The 20,297-nt window shown below is 37.3% G+C and overlaps 2 protein-coding genes across 2 annotated transcripts in view; one reads left to right on the forward strand and one right to left on the reverse strand.

Moving 5' to 3' along the window:
• The window catches only part of LOC134669663 (acetylcholine receptor subunit alpha-like 1), a 393,445-nt gene that overhangs the window by 27,061 nt on the left and 346,087 nt on the right, over positions 1 to 20,297 (forward strand). The window lies entirely within an intron of this gene.
• Positions 13,888 to 14,634, reverse strand: LOC134669246 (uncharacterized). The gene has a single exon (XM_063526755.1). The coding sequence runs from the start codon at positions 14,530 to 14,532 to the stop codon at positions 13,951 to 13,953; it is 582 nt and encodes a 193-aa protein (XP_063382825.1). The 5' UTR covers positions 14,533 to 14,634; the 3' UTR covers positions 13,888 to 13,950.

The following is a 20,297-nucleotide window of genomic DNA, read 5'->3' on the forward strand; positions in this document are numbered from 1 at the left end:
AGAGAAATTCAGCGGATTCTCACCACCTTTACCATATACTTTACTATAGGGATGAACCGATAGTAGTATCTTCTGCTATCAAAGGAAAACGGCCACATTTCTGTCCAGTTAAAGTCAAAAACAACAAGCCTTATTACAACAGAATAAGGTTCAAAATGTTCTTAAGCTTACAGTAACATCACTCAGTGCAACTAATTCCAAGTTATACCCGGATGCCGATTGTGTTTTGAACGATTTGGTAAATTTTTCATATTATTTTGATACGACCTTAATAGTGACAACCATTGCTAGTGGATCACGCTGATTGGTGTAGAATCGTCTTATTAGGCATCTCGCTTGCACTTATTGCTACGCGTGAGGTGACTGACGACACGACTCGTATCGAAATAAAATCGAAACCTTATTAAGTTGTTATGTAGATTGAAGGTACCGCTCGATATCAGATCATCGTTTTTTTTATAGGGACATTCTTACACAAATTTACTAAATAAGTCCCACGGTAAGCTCAAGAAGGCTTGTGTGTGTTGTAATATACAAATACTTAAAAACTCTAAATCTAAAACTCTTTATGTTTTTAACACATCCATGACTCGGTAACAAATATCTATGCTCATCACACAAATAAATGCCCTTACCGGGATTTGAACCCAGGACCATCGGCTTCACAGACAAGGGCAATGTTGGTGCCGTAATGTCGGTGATGTAATGTCGCACCGCATTATACTGCTGCAGTAATGCTGGTGAAGTATGAATCTGAACGGTAAAGGTAAAACGGTAAACGACACGAGTAAAGGTTATATCAAAATGAGAATCAAAACCATATCAAGATGTTAAAAGAGAATCTGCCTCTCGCTATTGCCTCTAATCCCAGCTGCGGTTTCGCTTTCCATTTGTCTCTTTGTCCTTCCCAATGGATATAAAAGGATAAAATAAATCTTAAAGCGAACGATAGTCTTGTAGGACGCAAGCACGGACTACATCCCATAGATAGCGCTTTGCAAAGCATTTGCAAGTCGCGGTCACCACATAGTAAAGCCACTCGCGGTAAGTAAGGATAAGAATAAAACGAATATTTATTTAAATGAAAAAACCTTATTAAAGTAACATGTAACTCTATTTATTAAATCGTTTTTACATGTCTCCATTTAGCCCGATGCGATGGTTGACTGGTACAGAATGCCATAAATGGCATAATTTGTACAATATTTTTGTGTTTTGTGCAGAAAAATTCAAATAAAATTAAATAAAGATCTTTCAAAATGAATTTCTACCGCATACTATTTTATTTTCAACACCACTTTAGCATGACGATGTATGAAGATGATCGGGAGTCGTACGGCGCGATTCGGGAAATGGTTTAGAGATTCTCTAGATATGAAATAGTAAAGATATGTGACGTCCCACGGATAAAGGTACCAGTTGAAACCGGCCAGGACGGTGTGAAGAAAGGTACCTTATGGCGGTTGGGCGCTCACTCTATTATTAACGCCACTCCAATATTATTGCGGGGCTATGCGACGTAAGCGCCAGCCGCCATAAGGTACCTTTTGCCGTGGAACGTCACATATCTTTACTATTTCATATCTAATGAATCTCTAAACCATTTCCCAAATCGCGCCGTTAATCATCGTGAGGCCCAATGTGCAACTGCGTTTCAATCTTAATAAAGACTTTCATAAAACAAATAGAGTAGCATTTATTTTATTTTGTAGCGTTCTCAAACAAACGAAATTCATCCCTGTGGTCTCTACAATGTTGAATGCTTCATCTAGTGAGTGATCTGTGTGGTCAGGTAATTACGGTCCGTCTTGTGAGTTCAGCGGATTTGGAGAAAGGTTTCAGTTTCGTTTGCGCTCACTTTGGGTTCGGGTTGTTTTAGTGGCTTTCTAAGAAATTTTATAGTTTCTGGGCGAAGTTGCACTTAATAATATGATTTAATATTTTTTATCCCCAATCATATCCAGTGTAGGTTTGTATATTTGTAGGTCTTTACTTTTTGGTAGTTTTATATTTAATTACACAAACGGGTCTACCGCGATATAATTTCATTGTCTTTACCTTAGCTCAGCTGAAACGTCGGAATTTAAGATAAAAACAATGAAATTATATCGCGGTAGACCCGTTTGTGTAATTAAATATAGGTAGTTTTATTTTAGTCTGTTTAATTTATATTTGTTAGCCCTAATTTGTTTTTAGGTGTAATTTTACGAAAATACACTTTTGGGATTAAGTAAGACGTAATAAAAAATCCAGTGTATAGAGAAATGTCGAAGATTTCTCCGAAACCACTAATGTATGTAGATGGGTCATAGAGGGTCGGTAACCCTCAAGGGAATCTAACGCTGCTGGCCTTCGTTTGATCCGTACCACAGATTAAATAATAGTACTAGGTACAGAAGATTCACTCTCTAACAAAACGCGTCTGTCACGATCAGCACAGATATGGCCGCTAGGTGGCGACAGCGCCACGCGCGGCTTATGGCAAACCCCAAAATTGGGGTCGAACGGATGGACTTTTAGCTACCTGTAGCAAAGCGACGAAATCGCAGAGTGAGGCACGACTGTCCGTACTGAAAACGATACCCTGCATACCATCGCCCGCACTGTTAACTGACAATTCGTAAACCTTATTACAAAAGGCATAAGGTCCACCAATGGACAGTTAATTGTTGCTGTTTATACGAAGAGAAAATATAACTTTGCATACTTTTCTTGTTGGGATTAAGAGCATTACATGGTGGAAGACTTCTTCATACAAGCGAACAAGCGTTACATTAAAGAAAATAATATGTTTACACTATTAAATATACTCACATTATGGCTTCTTGACATTTTTCATTTACTTTTAAGTATTATTTATTGGTATGGTATTATACACGGTGCTTTTAAATATTAACATGCAAATAATAACTTAAATTTAGCATTCCGTAAGTAGTCGATAGCGTCGCTCGTGAGGTCTTTCTCTATACGAAAACCATGTGGTGCACAGATTGTTTAGGGTCTCCGCAGTCGCAATAAATAATATAATACAAAAAACTACGTAGGTATATACAAATGAATAAAAACTCCTAGTTCTCAAACCATGTTATTGTGGTGGTTAATAAACAGGTGTAACTATAATAAAATTTGGGTATGTCCTTAAACTATGTCCAAGACCGCCGGTGGACGGGCAGCAGCGTCCCTCAAATTCGGTGTACTCGACTGCGATCGCCAACCCGCCTGCCAAGCGTGGCGATTATGGCATTCACCCCCCATCATGCAAAACTGAACACAAATAAACCACAGCCCCGAGTTTCCGGCGACCCCCGGTGTTTTGGCTATGGTAGCGGTCAGGGCATTGTCCAAGGGGGAGGCCTATGTTCAGCAGTGGACGTCTTATGGCTGAGATGATGATGATGATGAACTATAATTTATATAATGTTAATTTCCAGACAGGAAAATGGGGACTACTTCTGTAGAAGCGGTTGTCCCCTTTCCTTTTAACACATTAATTGCCACTAAGTGGTACGGGTTACGCTCGTGTCGCGTGGCCATGGTTTCGCCGTATGTAACGCATAGTCGCTACGAACAGTGTACCCGACAGTCGGGTTCTTGGCCCTGAATGTGGTAGGAGCACATTGACAGAGTACGCTAATAAGCGTTCTTGGTATCACAGGCACGAGCGACGCGACGCCCCAAGCGTACGTTTTCATAAAATTTAAAATAAAGAGGCAAAAACTTTCAGCATGCTTACTGAATATGAAATCGTATTGTAACATTATTCTAACAAATCCAATTTGTACAATTTGTCTTTGAATTTTTGATGAAACATTTTGATGAATAATTTAGTTACAGTCTCATTAAAATACAGAACGTATTTAACATCGTTAGGCGAATAATGATGTGAGAAGGAATATTTTTCTTACATTCTCTGCATTCTTAATGTGATTAACAAAGCTTGGAATGCGTAGGTTTCTAAGTATGAGGGTAATTCGAACGTACACTAACATCAGAATGATATCTGAATGATGTCATTTAGTTATTGTGCGTCTCGCTCGCGCCAATATATGTACGAACAAGTACGAGCGACATGCACGATAACTAAATAACATTCAAATACAAATTATTATCATTGCTCGTATGTGTAGTGTGGTGTAATTGTGGCAACTAAATACATTAGGTTTATTGGGGTAATTGTTTTATGATATCGGTGACATATCAGCAGACGAATCGCCCAATGGTAAGAAATACCGTCGCCGATGGACACCTGCAACACCAGAGATGATGCAATGTGTTGCCGGCTTTAAGATAGGACTATACTCTTCTTGTCTAGACGGTTTTACCTAATATTCAGTGAGGCATGAAAGACATATCCTTATCAGGCGCTAATAAACTCAAAAATTGATGTTATCAAACGCAATTTTACGGCTTGTTCACGTTCAAATGTATCTTTAACCTTATTTAGCGGCACAATGCAATTTACGAGCACTCCGGTTTGTGCGTGCTTTATTTTGCGATGGAGTCGGGAGGCACAGTGGACAGATAAACTGTAGTATAGTCAGCTAAGAAAGTCACCACTGTCTTGCCTGACCGTACACTAATACCATAAAATACCAGGTATTCAGCGCGATTCGGGAAATGAATTAGAGATTAACTAGAAACGATATAGTAAAGGTATGTGACGTCCCAAGGTTAAAGGTACCTTATGGCGGTTGGCGCTTACGCTATCATTAACGCCGCTCCAATATTATTGCGGCGCTATGCGACGTAAGCGCCGGCCGCCATAAGGTACCTTTTTCTGTGGAACGTCACATGTCTTCACTATTTTCATATCTAGTGAATATCTAATTCATTTCCCGAATCGCGGCGCCAGCCGCCATAAGGTAAATTTAGCAGTGGAACGTCACATACCTTTACTATTCTCTAGTGAGTCTCTAATTCATTTTCCGAATCGAGCCGATTATTTCTTATATGTTCGATGTCGTGACGTCCGCCGTCCCGCGCGGTGGAGAGGCGTCGTGTGTGCGGTCTTCGTGGATTACCTACACAGATATCTGCAGCTGATAAAAAGTTACTGAAGATGTAATGAAGAAAGAAGAATGAGTGGTCATCATCATCATCATCATCTCAGCCATAAGACGTCCACTGCTGAACATAGGCCTCCCCCTTATGGGGGGTGAATGGCATAATCGCCACGCTTGCGATCGCAGTCGAGTACACCGAATTTGAGGGACGCTGCTGGCCGTCCACCGGTGGTCTTGGACGTAGTGAGTAGTGAGTGGTTGGGCGTAGTGAGTGGTCAACTAGAAGTAATAAGATTTTTTTGTACAAATTGTACGTAACTATGTGTCGTTTTGTGTGTGGTAATTTTATTTTTATCATACAATCTGTTTTACTACTGCTAACAATAATCTAACCACTATGGCGAGTTTATGATTGTTGGCAAGTTAAGTGCCACTGTTTGTCCTTGTTAGATGAACTCGGTCTTCACTCTAAAATAGATTTTATTCTTTACAGTACAGGGTATGAAATCGATTGACATGAATTTGAAGGGCAAAGCATTTTAGCTTCACTATAGGTAGTGTGGACCAAGTTTTGTACCGCAGAAGGTATAAAATCGAAGCGAAGAAGGCGGGATGATTCCTTAAATTTGTGCTCAGACTAAGTAATGATAATGATGATATTGGCACAGTTCTGGGGCCAAATTCGACATGTACAACTGTCAGATTTCGCATCCACGTCAAATCGGTGTATACTATCATTTGGTACAACCAAAACTCCACTCTAAACTAAGGGTGGTTCGGTTTGGTTTGCTTGTCACCCTAACTCTGGATTGTTAATGTCAAATTTTGACATTGTACGTATTCGAGAACTTATGATTTTTCCCACATCAACGGGAGATCAACACGATACGTCAAACGTCGCTTGTCGAATAGGGGTCCTGTTCTGTAGGTATTTTAAAGGAGTTTCACTGACTTTGATTGCTAAGAGTTTCACTGGTAAATAAATAGGTCAAGTATTTGATTTAGGTTATTTATTTCATAAAACTAATTTTAATTCAGAAAAAAAAAAATCTACGTTTGGTACAAAAAAATATGTAAGACTCATGATAATGATAATCCATGTTTCAAAAATAAGAAAACTACAATCCATTATAATCCATATCATTATTATAAGTTCGAAAGTATTTCTGTCTGTCTGTTACCTAGTAGTTGTATGCTCGGAGTAATTAACAATGGAGCCGCCATTAACAGGCGTTCCCCTCTGTCGAAAATAGGCGGCCAATGGTCAACCTCATGTCAACCATATGTATGGACTGACGTTTATCTGACATGACGTACCTATAGATTTGATGTGCCCCTCCCCCGCAAAAAACGGCAGACTATTTTGTACCGAAAATTTTAGACATGGCGTCTCCGTTGGTTATATCCTCCAAGGTTGTATGGACATTTGTGAGTTAAAATTATCCCTTAAGGTTGGTAAAGGTAAAATGGGGTGAAGCTTAATATGGAATAAGTATATATGCCTGTATTCGGATTTCGAGATAATCACAAGATCTAGAGACGATCTAGAGATCAACTAGATCTACATTAGATATCGACTAGATGTGATTTGGATATCTAAGTCATAACTTGTCGAAATCGTTCAAGAGGACCTCCAGAATCGCGGATACGTAAAATTTGACATATCTATCTTACAAATATCTTTAAATTATCCATATCGTAACTTGTTGAAGTCTAGTAGAAATCTAATTCATTTTCCGAATCGAGCCGATAGACACACAGACAAGGTCGTAGGCAGAAACAAGAATTTAATAACCCAATCGATTTAGTTAAATAACTAATAATGTTCATGAATAAAACTTATTTAATAATAGCGAGCAAAATAATTTATTAAAATCCTAAATAAATCAGTGCCGGGCTAACATCTCTCAAATTAAGGGTCAAGCAGATATTGAATTAACTGAAATTAATTCTTGGAACTTTGGTTCAGAGCGTTTGAAATGAAAATACTTTGATTTAAATTAAAACTTTTTAGGTCAACGAATAATTATCTACTTAGCTATCCATTTGTATCACATACCTAAAGGGTGTCTGGAGTTGTACTTACTCGTAACGTTAATTATAATATCTTAAAATATACTGTCAATTGACAGGAAATCTAGTTTTACAGATTCGTGCCACGGTGTAAAAAGTAACAGTGGACCGACGATTTGATGTGTGCGTAAATGCTGACACCGCACAAAAACACAGTAGGGTTGTCACAGACTTTTACACACCGACACAAACATACCTAACATTTCAAATAAGAAACGCTAGCCCGGAAGTAGTACCGAGCTACTCACAATGGCGATGTATGCAGCTCGGGTGCACGTGACTCGCCCCTCGCACCCCGCAGGATTACGCTGTCTAGACGGCTTCGTCGAATGACTTGTATTTTTTATAGTTAGTGTTTGTGCCATAGCATGACGCGTTCTCTTTCTCACTAGGTACATAATTCAAGTCTCCCTAATTTCCCCTACACACTACAAAAGGGAATATTATGCTAAACTCGGCGTAGGGGGCGCCACTACCATTATCCATCACTATCTGGGGGTCTGCCGCGAAACAAGAAATCGAAATTTCGGTATCTAACCTCTATCACTTCCATATTCGAGCGATAAAGAGGCAGATAACTAAATTTAAATTTTCGCTTTTCCCGGCAGGCCCTTGAGCCTTGTTAACAAACCGCCTTGATGCATGTCATTTATTTTATTGGCTGTGAAAACTTGTCAAAAAAAAGGTTAAGGTACAGTAGGTATGTACAAGTTACTCTATGGTTTATTAGCTAGCTTAGTGCTGCACTCTGGCGGCAGAACATTGCAGTAATACCCCTTATTCAGCCGTGGTTTCTAAAAAAAGTATACATTGCAAAAGCAACTAAGCGTACAAAGCTAAATCTGGCAACACCCACTTATTTGTGTTTTCCATTGGCAAGCACTTGCCCATATTTTTCTTCCCGCATACGTGCTTACCACAATCCTGTGTTTCTCTAATATCACCTGTATTCCCTGGTATTAAAGTCGGGAATTGTGGGGATACGTGGTCTTATTGGCAACGGTTGTGTTTTGATAATACGATTGTACGATTGTTCACAGCGCATTGTTCTGGCATTGCTTGCGGTTGAGAAATCTTATAGTTTATAGTGGATATTTCGTACTTATGTTAGGTACGTAGCTATATGGATTTCTTATAATTCTAATCTATTTTATGATAGAACAATAATTTGACATAAATCGGCCTAGCCCCACACTCCCCGCAGTATGTTGATATATGGAAATTTTATTATTATAATAAGACAACTTTACACAGATCGATCTAGCCTCCACAGTAAGCTCAAAATAGGGCTTGTCTGCCATGTCACGCGCATCTCGTGTAACTTTAAAAGTTGAGTTTCGAGATAATTACGTTTAAAGTTTTAAAGATTCAAATTCTGTTATCGTTGACGGTTCGTCGTAGTTATTTTATTTTTTCTAATCTACATGTAGGAAATATGGTCACAGATTAGCCCCTTTAATTTTTTTTTCGCATTATTGAATAGTTTTCATTTTATTCGAATTAAATGATTTCGCATGATCAACTCTTCCATACTATAGTGGTCACACGAAGTCATGTAAGTTAAGTTACATGACATACGCGTGATCAAACGTGACACGTTTTACTATACCAATATTGTTGTCGTATAAATCAAGCGCTCGGCCAGTCATGCCTAACTCCGGCAACTTAAGAAACAATGTTGATATTTTGGTTGTGTCAGTCATACAATTCAAGTTAACTGAGTTGTGCCTGACGCCATCGGCAAAAAAATGAAGTTACATGAGTTAGTCATATGCTTTTCTCAGTAAATAATGAAGATTTTCAAAATTTTCTTTTCTAAAGAAGATATGTTTTTAAGACGATTTAGACTGGTTATCCGTAACTGATGTAACTCGAGTTAACGGAGTTTGGCGTGACACGGCAGTTGTGTTGTGCCCAGAAGACGATGTATGTATATGTATGTAGGTTGCCTACCTATCTTGCCTACAAAGCAGGAGGTCTGGGGTTCGATACGGATTCTGGGTAGGGCATTTATTTATGTGTTTATCAGTGATAAATATATCACAAATATTAAATTTGTTCCTCAGTTATGGATGTTTTCATGATTTTTGCTATGTACTTACGAAAGTATTTGTAGAACTAGAAAATCTCCACATAGGATTAGAAATATTATTATTATACTTATTAGATTAGATTAGAAGTATTATTCATACTTTTATACTGCAAAACGTAATTCAAGACCAAAAAAAGTAAGAAAATGTTGCCATTGCAATAATTTGTTTGTAAAATAATAAATTCATTTGGATAAATAATCACGCTAAGATAATTTATTCATTAGTACTTTTACTCCTACTAATTAAAAAAGTACTTTTATTTACTTATTTGTACATAAATACAAGACGCGCTAGTAAAAAAGTGGCAACATTTCTTACTTTTTTTGGTCTTGAATTACGTTTTGCAGTATAAATAATACTTAGGTTTCTAATCCTATGTGGAGATTTTTCTAGTTCTACAAATACTTTCATAAGTACATAGCAAAAATCATGAAAACATCCATAACTCAGGAAAAAAATTAATATTTGTGATATATTTATCACTGATAAGGTTTAGTACTCGTAAAGTGCTATAGAATATTATGAACATCAAAGTAGATAATGTATTACGGAAATACATATAACCATGGAGAATTTTCCCAGTAAAGAGAACGAAAGAACGTTCTAACTCCAACTAGTTTTCCGAATAAAATCAACCTTCATACTTTACGAGTAGTGGACGTAGTGGTAAACTTACATTATGACTATCATGAGTCTTGCCAAGCTGCGATGCATAGCTGACATGCCTGGTAGCAGCTGCTATTAGATTAGCTACTAAAACGTGCCATAGACGTGTACACGTGACTACCTATAGTAATAACGAAGAGTTATCTAGACACGATGCAGCGTGGCAAGCCAAGATCAAAAGACGAGAACTGGCGACGCAGCGGCCGTGTGTTATTTAATACTAGCCAAGTAGCCAAGTCAAATCCTGAACTTTAATTACAGCGCAAGAGAAAAAAAAAGTTTAAAAAATTAAAAATATATTTTTAAGCCTTTATAAACAAGTTACAATCTTGATTTTTTTTTTTAATGAACTACATGCTATAAGGTGCATATAACATCCAAATTTCAAAACAACAGAAACACTAGTTTAGCTACTTACATGAAAATAAAACGATTTAAAAAAAAAACTTTTTTGCCAAACCAAGGGGATTCTAGGCTTGAAATTTGGTAAAACGATATCTTATAATTATACAAATAAACGCGCCTAAGAAAGGTATACATTTCAGCCAGGGGCAGTTTCACTATAGGATTGCGGCTAGGCCCTTTAACAAATATTTTTCATTCAAGAAATAGCAAAGAATGAAGGGTACGCGCGGGAAAAAAAATGAAATAATAAAAACATGTCTATGGTTCACTCATCTGTCAAAGATGACAATTAAAATTAGGTTGGCAACAATGTATTTCATACAATATTTTTTAAGTGGTGATTACACGAAGTATCGTAAAAGTGCGAAAAAGATACTGCGTGTATGCACAAATACTTTTTTTGTGAATAGACTAGACTTGTCTTGACAACTATAAGATAGGGGTTTAAAGGTATGTGCACAACCCTTTAAATGACAAATAAAAGTACGGGAGTAGAAAAAATATATTAAGAACGGGTCACTCACGTATTTTAAGTTGAAGAACGCTCGACATGCTCTATGCTGGTCCGTCACCGTCAACGCAAGCTCCTGATGACTTTACAATAATTAGTATTCATTTTTCCACTGGCTGATAATTTTCACTAAATAAATTAATTATCCAGTTATTTCTCTAACACATTACAAAAGTACTGACCCAACTAGAAAACAGGATAAAACTGGGCATATGCAATATTAGACCGGGAGATAGTGACAGATTTTACTGGGTCATTTGTACCAGTATGGCGGTTCGTCAGGGGTCTAAGTACGTAATGAACGAAATAAAAATGATGGTCATAGCGCTGGTACCGGCGGCCCAATCGCGTGGGCGTTAGTCGAACGTGTCGGATAAAATACGAGTGTCGAACGATTTGTTCCACAAAAATCCTCTTATTTTTCGATAGTCCATAAAAAAGAAGTAGACGGTAGCGTAATGCCATACTTCTCCGGTGTGACTTACAGCCCGCCATACTGAGGCGAACACATTAAACACACAGCGAACTTCTTTCCTTCATTACGTGCTTAGACCCCTGACGAACCGCCATACTGGTACAAATGACCCAGTAAAATGTGTCACTATCTCCCGGTCTATATGCATGCAAGAAACAAAAGTGGAAATAGCTTGTGGTATTTCCACCCTTTCCCCCACTGTTGTGTCTAATGTTGTAGTTTTTTTAGTTTAGCGTTTGTGTTTTTTTGTGGATTGCCCCTTCACTCATGTGTAAGTTGAATCGGCATCTAGATAGCGGCTCTCATTATTCGACTGTAAATCAGCACACAACAGCAGTAAAGTCGGGCTCGATGCGTTCGCTGGCGCCGGCCGCCATTTTGGTTCGCTGCCAAACAGGCTCAGGGATGTGTGACATGAACTTTCAGCGGTGGTGTTTTTGTAAAGGTTAAAATACCGACAAAAATGTAGCATTTTTAGGGTTCCGTACCCAAAGGGTAAAACGGGGCCCTATTACTAAGACTTCGCTGTCCGTCCGTCCGTCCGTCCGTCCGTCTGTCACCAGGCTGTATCTCACGAACCGTGATAGCTAGACAGTTGAAATTTTCACAGATGATGTATTTCTGTTGCCGCTATAACAACAAATAGTAAAAACAGAATAAAATAAAGATTTAAGTGGGGCTCCCATACAGCAAACGTGATTTTTGACCAAAGTTAAGCAATGTCAGGCGTGGTCAGTACTTGGATGGGTGACCGTTTTCTTTTTGCATTTTTTCCCGTTTTTTATTTGCTTTATGGTACCGAACCCTTCGTGCGCGAGTCCGACTCGCACTTGCCCGGTTTTTTATGATATAAGAGGCGAACGAGCAGACGAATCGTCTGATGGTAAACGATTACTGTCGTCCAATGGACACCCGCAACACCTGTAAGGTCGACGTTGAAACCTTGATAACTTCTTGATAAGGTCAAAACAATAGACTAGATCATAATACTTTTCAAGAATGTCAACTATTTCCTGGGCCATTTTTTTTTGTAATAGTCAGCAAACGAGCAGACGAGCCGCCTGATGGGAAGCGGTCATCGTCGCCCATGGACATAAGCAACACCACAGGAGCCACTTAAACGTTGCCAACCCTTGAGAACCCTAAATACCCGCTTCTTGGAGAATCCCATGTCGTAGCGCAAAGCGTAGCGATTTTATTTAAGGCTGTTACACTACACTTTTATTTTAATTTGGCCATTTCATATAGTTTCTATTCAGAAACATGAGCATTTTCGATAGGAGAAAAAAGTGTCCCAAGATATTTATTTTCATTCCGTTAGCATTTTTCATATTTTTTGACTAGAAATAATCTAAAGAAATTCAAATCTAAAAAGCAAATGTATTTTAGTAATTTGCAAGGTTTGTTGCTGTTCTAAAACCGATAATACGTCACTAAAAGCAAATATTAATTCTTAAGAAAAAGGTATCAGTTCAGTACCCTTTACCGCAGCGAATCGATTAAAAGCCTTCACTCGTTAACGCCATAAACCAAAAAAATACTTTACCCGCTGATAATAAGGACGAATTTAAATTGCGGTGTTCCGAGACATTTATTTCGGTCCAAAACATTTCTTCCGCATACCAAAGACATTCCACGTCTTATGTCGCTTTTTATTTTTATAGCTTCTTCTGAATACAAGCTGTTTCCGAAAAAGCTAATGTTACCAGTATTTTCCGGTAAATTCCGGTTATTTTCATGTAAATGTGTGGTTGGTTACGCCCAACGTGTAAGCTCTTTGAAGCAATTTGTGGAAGCAAGTGCAGCTCTCGACGCTTGTGGGTTAAATATTAAGCTTCGTTATTGTTTACGTATGTCGAGTAACTGGGGCCTGGGGCTTTACCGGCCGGCTTAAGGCAGACGACAATCTTGTATCAAACTTGAAACTGAAACTTGGTATAAGTATAAAGTTAAGACAGGTTCCGACAGGCCTATGGAAATGCCAAAATACTTCGGTATAGGACTTTCGCGTTTTGAACACAATAAAAGTATATTTATAACCGGATCTATTGCGAATTTATTTCGTTCCTACATTTCTCCGCAGGGCCACGACCAATTTGTAACCGGCGTTGAAACGTCGGAAATAAAGGTATAAATAGTACCATTGACTACCTATGACGCGCAGATTTGTCAAAACTAAACTGTAATAGCATGACAATACGAACCAAAGGACGCGTCTTCGTGAATGAATAAATCTATAACAAAATAAATTCGCGAGAGACCCAGTTATACATACATAGTTTCAATATGTATCAAAATAATTGTAAAAAGTTTAGGTCACGAAAAGATTCTCGAATCTATCGACTTCCTGTATCTATAAGGAAGTGACCACAACCTTACTAAACTTGTCTTATCCAAATAATGCCACACACACGCCAATAACATGTTTGGCATAAGCTGTTTATATAAGTACTTAAATATTACTTGAACATTAAGTACAATAGTCAATATAATTAAGTAGTATTATAAGGTTTTAGGAATAAAATTAAAATAAATAATATGTCTATAGCTCATAAAACATTTTATAAAATTTGCGATGACAAATAAAAATACAAAGTAATGAAACTTCTAAATTTTAATAAATAGGTATTTATATTAAATTACATAGTACCTCTATGCCTCTGTAGTTTCAATTTGTTTCAAATTAATAATTATTATCATGCTCATGCTTGTGTTTAATTCCAATCAACCCAACCCAAACGAGGAGTCTAAAACATTCGGAGGCTTGGGCCTGTTGTCAGTACCCACATTTTTCATCAACAAACTCAGTTGCTCCCGTAAGTCCCTCGCCAACAGTATGTTCTCGTATGACATCGAACGTTTCATCTTCATGGCGTTTGTGAGTGTGGTTGGTCTAAGGAGCTTCAGCTGCGGCAGGGCTATCTGTCTGTCAGACTGTTCCACCAAGCTAGCTGTGTATGAAACTAGACACATAATCCCATAGATAATAACTGCGAGGAATATGGAGAACCCGGTCATTATGCAATTCTTCTCTGTGCAGATCATTATAAGCTCTCTTTCATTCTGATCTATATGTTTACATAGTCTTAACATAATAATATTTTGAATCGGGCTGTACACGCCAATATATAAAATTATAGCAAAATAAAGAGCGATTGCTAAAGTAACGTTTGCTTTATATTTTTCAATCTTCTCGTTAATATAGTTGGTGATTTTACGTTGGTCGTAGGCGGGGTTCAGCATGACGAGAACTATTACCATTTGGATGAAGAGCAGGGCTGCAGCGACCACGCAGTGGGCGTCCATCTTGCTCGGTGAAACTTTTGGTATAATTGGTTGTTGATATACGATACATTTTATTTACAATTTTTCACACGTAATTTCGTTTGTGTAGGCATCTTGACAGATGACATATGTAGTTTTCTAAACTTTATGGCGGATTCATTGACATTTCATAGAAAGGTGGACAAAGTTATTATACGTTTATTTTATATCTAAGGCCAGTTTAGGTACTGGATTTTTAGATGGTCAAGTAAATCTTGTCAGTAGAAAAAGGCGAGAAATTTTAATTTTCGTGTTATAACCAAATAATAAGAGAATAACACAAAAGTTAATATAATAAGTATATATATATATATATATATATTTATATGTATACATATATATATTTTTACAATGACTTTCTTCTTCTTCTTCAAATATGGAATACGTTTACTCACCTATACTTGCCTATACCTACCTATTGTATAGACAGACAGCAGCCACATTCACGGTGAGTTACCTACGCAAGTACGCGGATGATACGCATTCTTATCACTCCGTGCGTGATAAATTTTGCGCTTTTCGTCTGTGTATCTTTGTCTGCTGATAGTACAAATAAAAGGTTTATTGAACATAGCCACGAATAAAAAAATAAAATACGAAAATATATTTTAAAATCAGCTGTAATTATATTGGATCGTAAATGGTATAATAAATCACATTTTGGACATTGGAATCAAGGGAAGAATAAGACTGTTTTCCGGACTGAAGTATGGCGTGTCTACACATCATTTCAAACTCCATCATCCTTGAGAGCATCACTAAGAACTGCGTTAATCTCAAAATCAGAACCAAAAGGAATACAGTAGAAGAAAATGTAGTGTAAGACTTTAACAAATTCACCATTTCAAAGTCTTTCGACAATGCCCTGTCATTAATTTCTAATAATATGTTCCTAAATTTTATATTCTCGAAAATAATCTCAAAGCAGGACATAGCGGCCAAGCCAGAAACGATTACTGATACAGTAATTTCCTTCTTAAGCAAATCATACCAGATATTCCTTACAAACTCAGTATCTCTGACAGGCTTCAAGAGGGCCATGACCATTAAAATTTCTAGAACCAACATGAAACTCACTATCAAGGTAAATGGGTTAATCATTTGACTTCACTATAGCAGATTTCGACGTGAAAGTTTCTTCTTGACTTGAGTGACTTGTCTCATCAAATTCTTTCGCATCTGTTATCGCACTTGGATATTTTATATCATTTGTCTCTGTTTGTAAATCTTTGTATGTACGGAAGTTATCACTTTCATCCAGATCTTCTAGTGACGGAGAATCTATTAAATTATTAACTTCCTCGTTGCCCGAAAAGAAATTTGTGTAATCCATCTGATATGTCATAGAGACGTCCACCAAATCACAATTTTCCATAGATTTTGAGAATTCGTATAGCTTTGCAGAAAACTGTACGTAATCTAGCAGTCTAATAAACACTAAAACTAAAAAGAATGAGAACGTTCCAAGCCAAAAGTTTCGTTTTGCATTGCTGATTTCGATAACACGAACCAATTTTTCTCTGGCAGTAAAACTCTTAAATACCAACTTGGGTTTGTTTAGATTCGACAATATCTTCATAGGCTTGAGGATTCCATGTCGTATAGTGAATACACTATAAACAGTAACTAGTAAAACTATAACATTTTTGATAACTCGGTTGTTCTTGCAGAACGTGATAAAGTTTGATAAATATATAAGGTCAATCACTGGTAGGACGAGGATTAGATTCACTATCATTTGAATTCCATTTACAGCTATTAGATATATGGTTGGAGTATCCATTAGGTTTATTTTTTCCGTTTCATTTTGTTCAACTGACAGTGACAATACGTTGACGTGACAAAACCTTTTCTCTAAGCTTTTTTTCACACGTCTTCGATAGAGTTCAGATCGCATTACGCGATGCAGAGTGCGTACTTCTCTGATTGAATTCGTTATCAACCCGCAACGTATCGAACGGAACGTCTAACAAGATGCCTATTTACACCGTCGATATCTTGCTGTGAAACAAAATAACGGGCTAGTACGTGGCATTCGTTTTGTCATGGCACATTATGTTGCTTGCCTCGCCTGCTTCGCTACGCACGACACCCGCGTTGTTTCCTAAAATTAAAAAGACTTATGTTGTTATAGAATCCACATGCAGATAAGTTGTTAAGGTTGAAAGTTTTGCTCGAATGCGACGTGCCGTGGGTGTAATCGAAAGGGGGATATCTTGAGTCTCGCTTGCACCAAGCGCACGTGGCTTCCCCAGGCAGGCTCTATTCACAACCGACTGCCTTTGCGTGTGAAGCTGACGGTCCAGTATAAAAGTACCATTTCATTATACATTGTTGGTGTATCTGAGGGTCAATTTACGTTAGTTATCAACACAGTTGGGTAGAAGTTTTATGAATGGCCATTCAGGTTTAAGCGCCCTCCCAACAACAGTAGCTATGTCGACTTATCAATTATGCCGAACTGTTGACTTTGCGAACACCAATATTTTCGACGCTTGCTGCATGCGATCCCAAGGAAGCCTGATGGTTTTAGATTTAATCTTTTAATTAATGAGCGTTTGGACGTAGTTAGGCGCTTAGACAGGTACCTAAATAGAGTGTTTAGTAGAATGATGGTTACGGTAATCCTTCAGAAATAGGACGGGGTTATCATTATCAAGTTAAGTAAACGAATATTAAAAAAAGGATCATTACTCAGTATATTGACTTGACTAGACTGTGAGAGAATTTATAAGGGCAAACAAACCCGGAGTTCGAATCCAGGTTCGTACATGCTTCTGGAAAATTTAACGAATAACAACTAAAATGAAACTGACTATTGGCTCAAAAATAATCTCTCATGTGTTGTGCCGCGGGCGACTCAACTATACGGAGCGCGAGCAGTTTGACAAAGTTAAATACCTATTGTAATGCCGCGCACTCCGAGGCCACGCATGAAGTTTGACATAAATAAATTTTATTTTAGGGAATAAAACCTTTAATTGTTTTTTTTTTTATTTGCTGGAAATTGTATTCTCGGTATTTAAAGCTGCGGGCGAAGTAAGTATATTTATCGCTTTCACGCTTTTAATTCAGACGTAGTCCCTTGAAAGTTCTTTTAAGCGGGTTTTACTAGTGCTTGCTAAACGAACGAAGATTAAAAATACCGGCCAAGTGCGAGTCGGTTTCGCGCACGAAGGGATCCATACCATTTCGCAAAAAACGGAAAAAAACCGACGTATATGTTTTATGGGAGCCCCACTTAAATATTTATTTTATCCTGTGTCTAGTATTTGTTGTTAAAGCAGCGACAGAAATACATCATCTGTGAAAATTTCAACTCTCTATTACGGTTCAACATATACAGCTTGGTGAAAGACAAACGGACGGGACGGACAGACAGACAGACGAATCAGTTAAGTCTTGGTAATAGGGTCCCGTTTTTACCTTTTGGGTACCGAACCCAAAAAAATACGTTTATAAGAAAAAATCGCCTAACATTCAATGTATTTTTAGAAAAGAAAGAAAAGAAAAGAACTATATATTTATTTACGTCAACCAACCAGTTAAATTACAAATTTTATATTGACACATAGACGTTAAATAGGACGCCCACTCAGCGTAATGCTACGACGGTAAGCCGCAGCGCTGATTTTCGGTGGGGACACTGGGGACCTAACTTATCACTAACTAATAAGGAGAAAAATTAAATTGACTGAACTAAAAGATAACAAATTTGTTAAGGCCTACCGCCATAAAACATAACAAAAACATGAGGATATAGTAAGAAAAAGTTAAGAGTAAAGAAGAAGTTAAATGTTTAAATCGGCCTAGTGCGAGAAAGAAAGAAATAAGGGTAGTTGATGCTATTATGTATTAATGTTGCCGCTAAATATTTTGGGTGTTTTATAATATAACATCAAATGAAATTTGTGGCTGTGGATTAAGGCTAAGACTATTTTTGTATATATCAAAATGTAGGCAGATTTAAGGCAAAGTTATACGAAAGTAGGTCAAATAATATACGCGATGTTTATCAAACTTGTAACAATGTGCCAACATAAACTGGCTCGGGGATCTGATAAGTTTTGTGATACAAATAGAGTTGTTTCTTATCTAGGTTGTTTATAATAGGCTTACTGTGTTAGGCTTAAAGTTCTTTCTTTAACCTTTCATATGTGTGTGATGGTCAAAAACACTGGGGACAAACCTCAGTCATGTTATATATTTACATGTGAAAAAATCTTTCTAAAAAAATGCCCAAAAAATTCGGTTGTATCCTAATCGGCGTTTATTTTGCAACTCGAGGTGAATGACTTTAATTATATTTTATTTAATGTCGTTTATTTTATAAATATAGTATCTGCTTATAAAATTTTAAAGGTATCGCTTGGGTATCACGGGCTTAATAGGCGTATGCATATACATATATTACTATTGCAAGTTGATATACTTCGGTATTGCATTCAAAACGTCGTTCACTGCTTATCATCTTATTAAAGTTATCATATCAGACAAAGAGGTTCATATCAGGAAAGAGAGATTCTTGCATTACATTGCAGAACTACATAGTTCTAGGAACCTAAATCATTCCAAATTATATTTTCGTCTATTTGGTTTTTAAATGTTTTTTTTTTACAATATTTTTAAGCAAATTCATTAACATTAAGAGCCAACAGGAGTGGTCATTTCTCCATACAAACGTACTCCACTGTTTCCTTTGTGGGTTTTGAAGCTAAAGCAATGATTTTTTAAACACAGATTAATATTGTCAATATCTGTGTGGGACCGTTTTGCTTTTATTGATATTTTTGTTTTTTAAAGCGCTAGAGCCCTTCAAAAATGGCCTCATTGACTATGCCGCAATGAGAGACGTAGTATTCAAAACTGGTATCAATTAGCCAAAAAAGCAAAACGGTCCGACACAGATAATTTCATAATCATTTAGATTTCCAAATTTGGTTAGGATTGGTTATGTTTTGCAGGAGGAAACAGTGGAGTACGAAACCTCGATATTTGAGATTTTTACGCAGGATTTTTCGCCTTTTCCTTATCGCACTAGTTTTAGGAGTCGCTTCCGTTAGCGAGACGGGTAAATTTACCTAATATATTTAAAACACAGCTCCTGTTTCGTCCTAAATGTTAACGGCCAGTAAATTTTACTGGCCTTCTTTTTCCAACCATTATACAAAATATACAAAAGCCGCTTACCGATAAGAATAAAAGCCTCATAAAGCCAAATGAGTTCTCAGAGCCCCCCCCCCCCCTCCTTATAAATATGATTAGAAGAAACCAAAACCACATTTGTTATACAGCCTGTATAATACAGGATGCGTGGAAATGGCTCCTTTGAGTCACGTAGCCGAGATAATGACGTCACGGCGGAGTTAGGCCGGAGTTTTGGGGCACATGTGGATACTTGTGTGTAAATGTGCCAGAAAAAGTGGATTTCATCAATTCCCCGTAAAATTAGGAAATATTGGGGGGCGTTTTTAGAATTAGAGTCCGTCACGTAATGGAATTCCACACACCAAAAAAAAATTTTTTTTTACTAAAAATGGGTTGAATTAAATCTACTATTTATATATTTTATGAAAATGTTACTTTCTTTCTATATACATTATTTATATTCTTAATAAATCACTTTAAACTGAATGACAGCCAATGTGACGATCCATTACGTTACAAGTTTTAGGCAGGTTTTAAGTGAAGATCGGAATGTTTTAAGTGAACCAGTTTTTATTTATTGAAGTACAAAACAATATTAA

This window comes from Cydia fagiglandana, chromosome 12, assembly GCF_963556715.1.
Source record: "Cydia fagiglandana chromosome 12, ilCydFagi1.1, whole genome shotgun sequence".
Taxonomy (NCBI): Eukaryota; Metazoa; Arthropoda; class Insecta; order Lepidoptera; family Tortricidae; genus Cydia; species Cydia fagiglandana.

Excerpts from the sequence above, each read along its gene's own strand:
- LOC134669246 (XM_063526755.1), bottom strand. The coding sequence starts at position 14,532 with ATGGACGCCCACTGCGTGGTCGCTGCAGCCCTGCTCTTCATCCAAATG.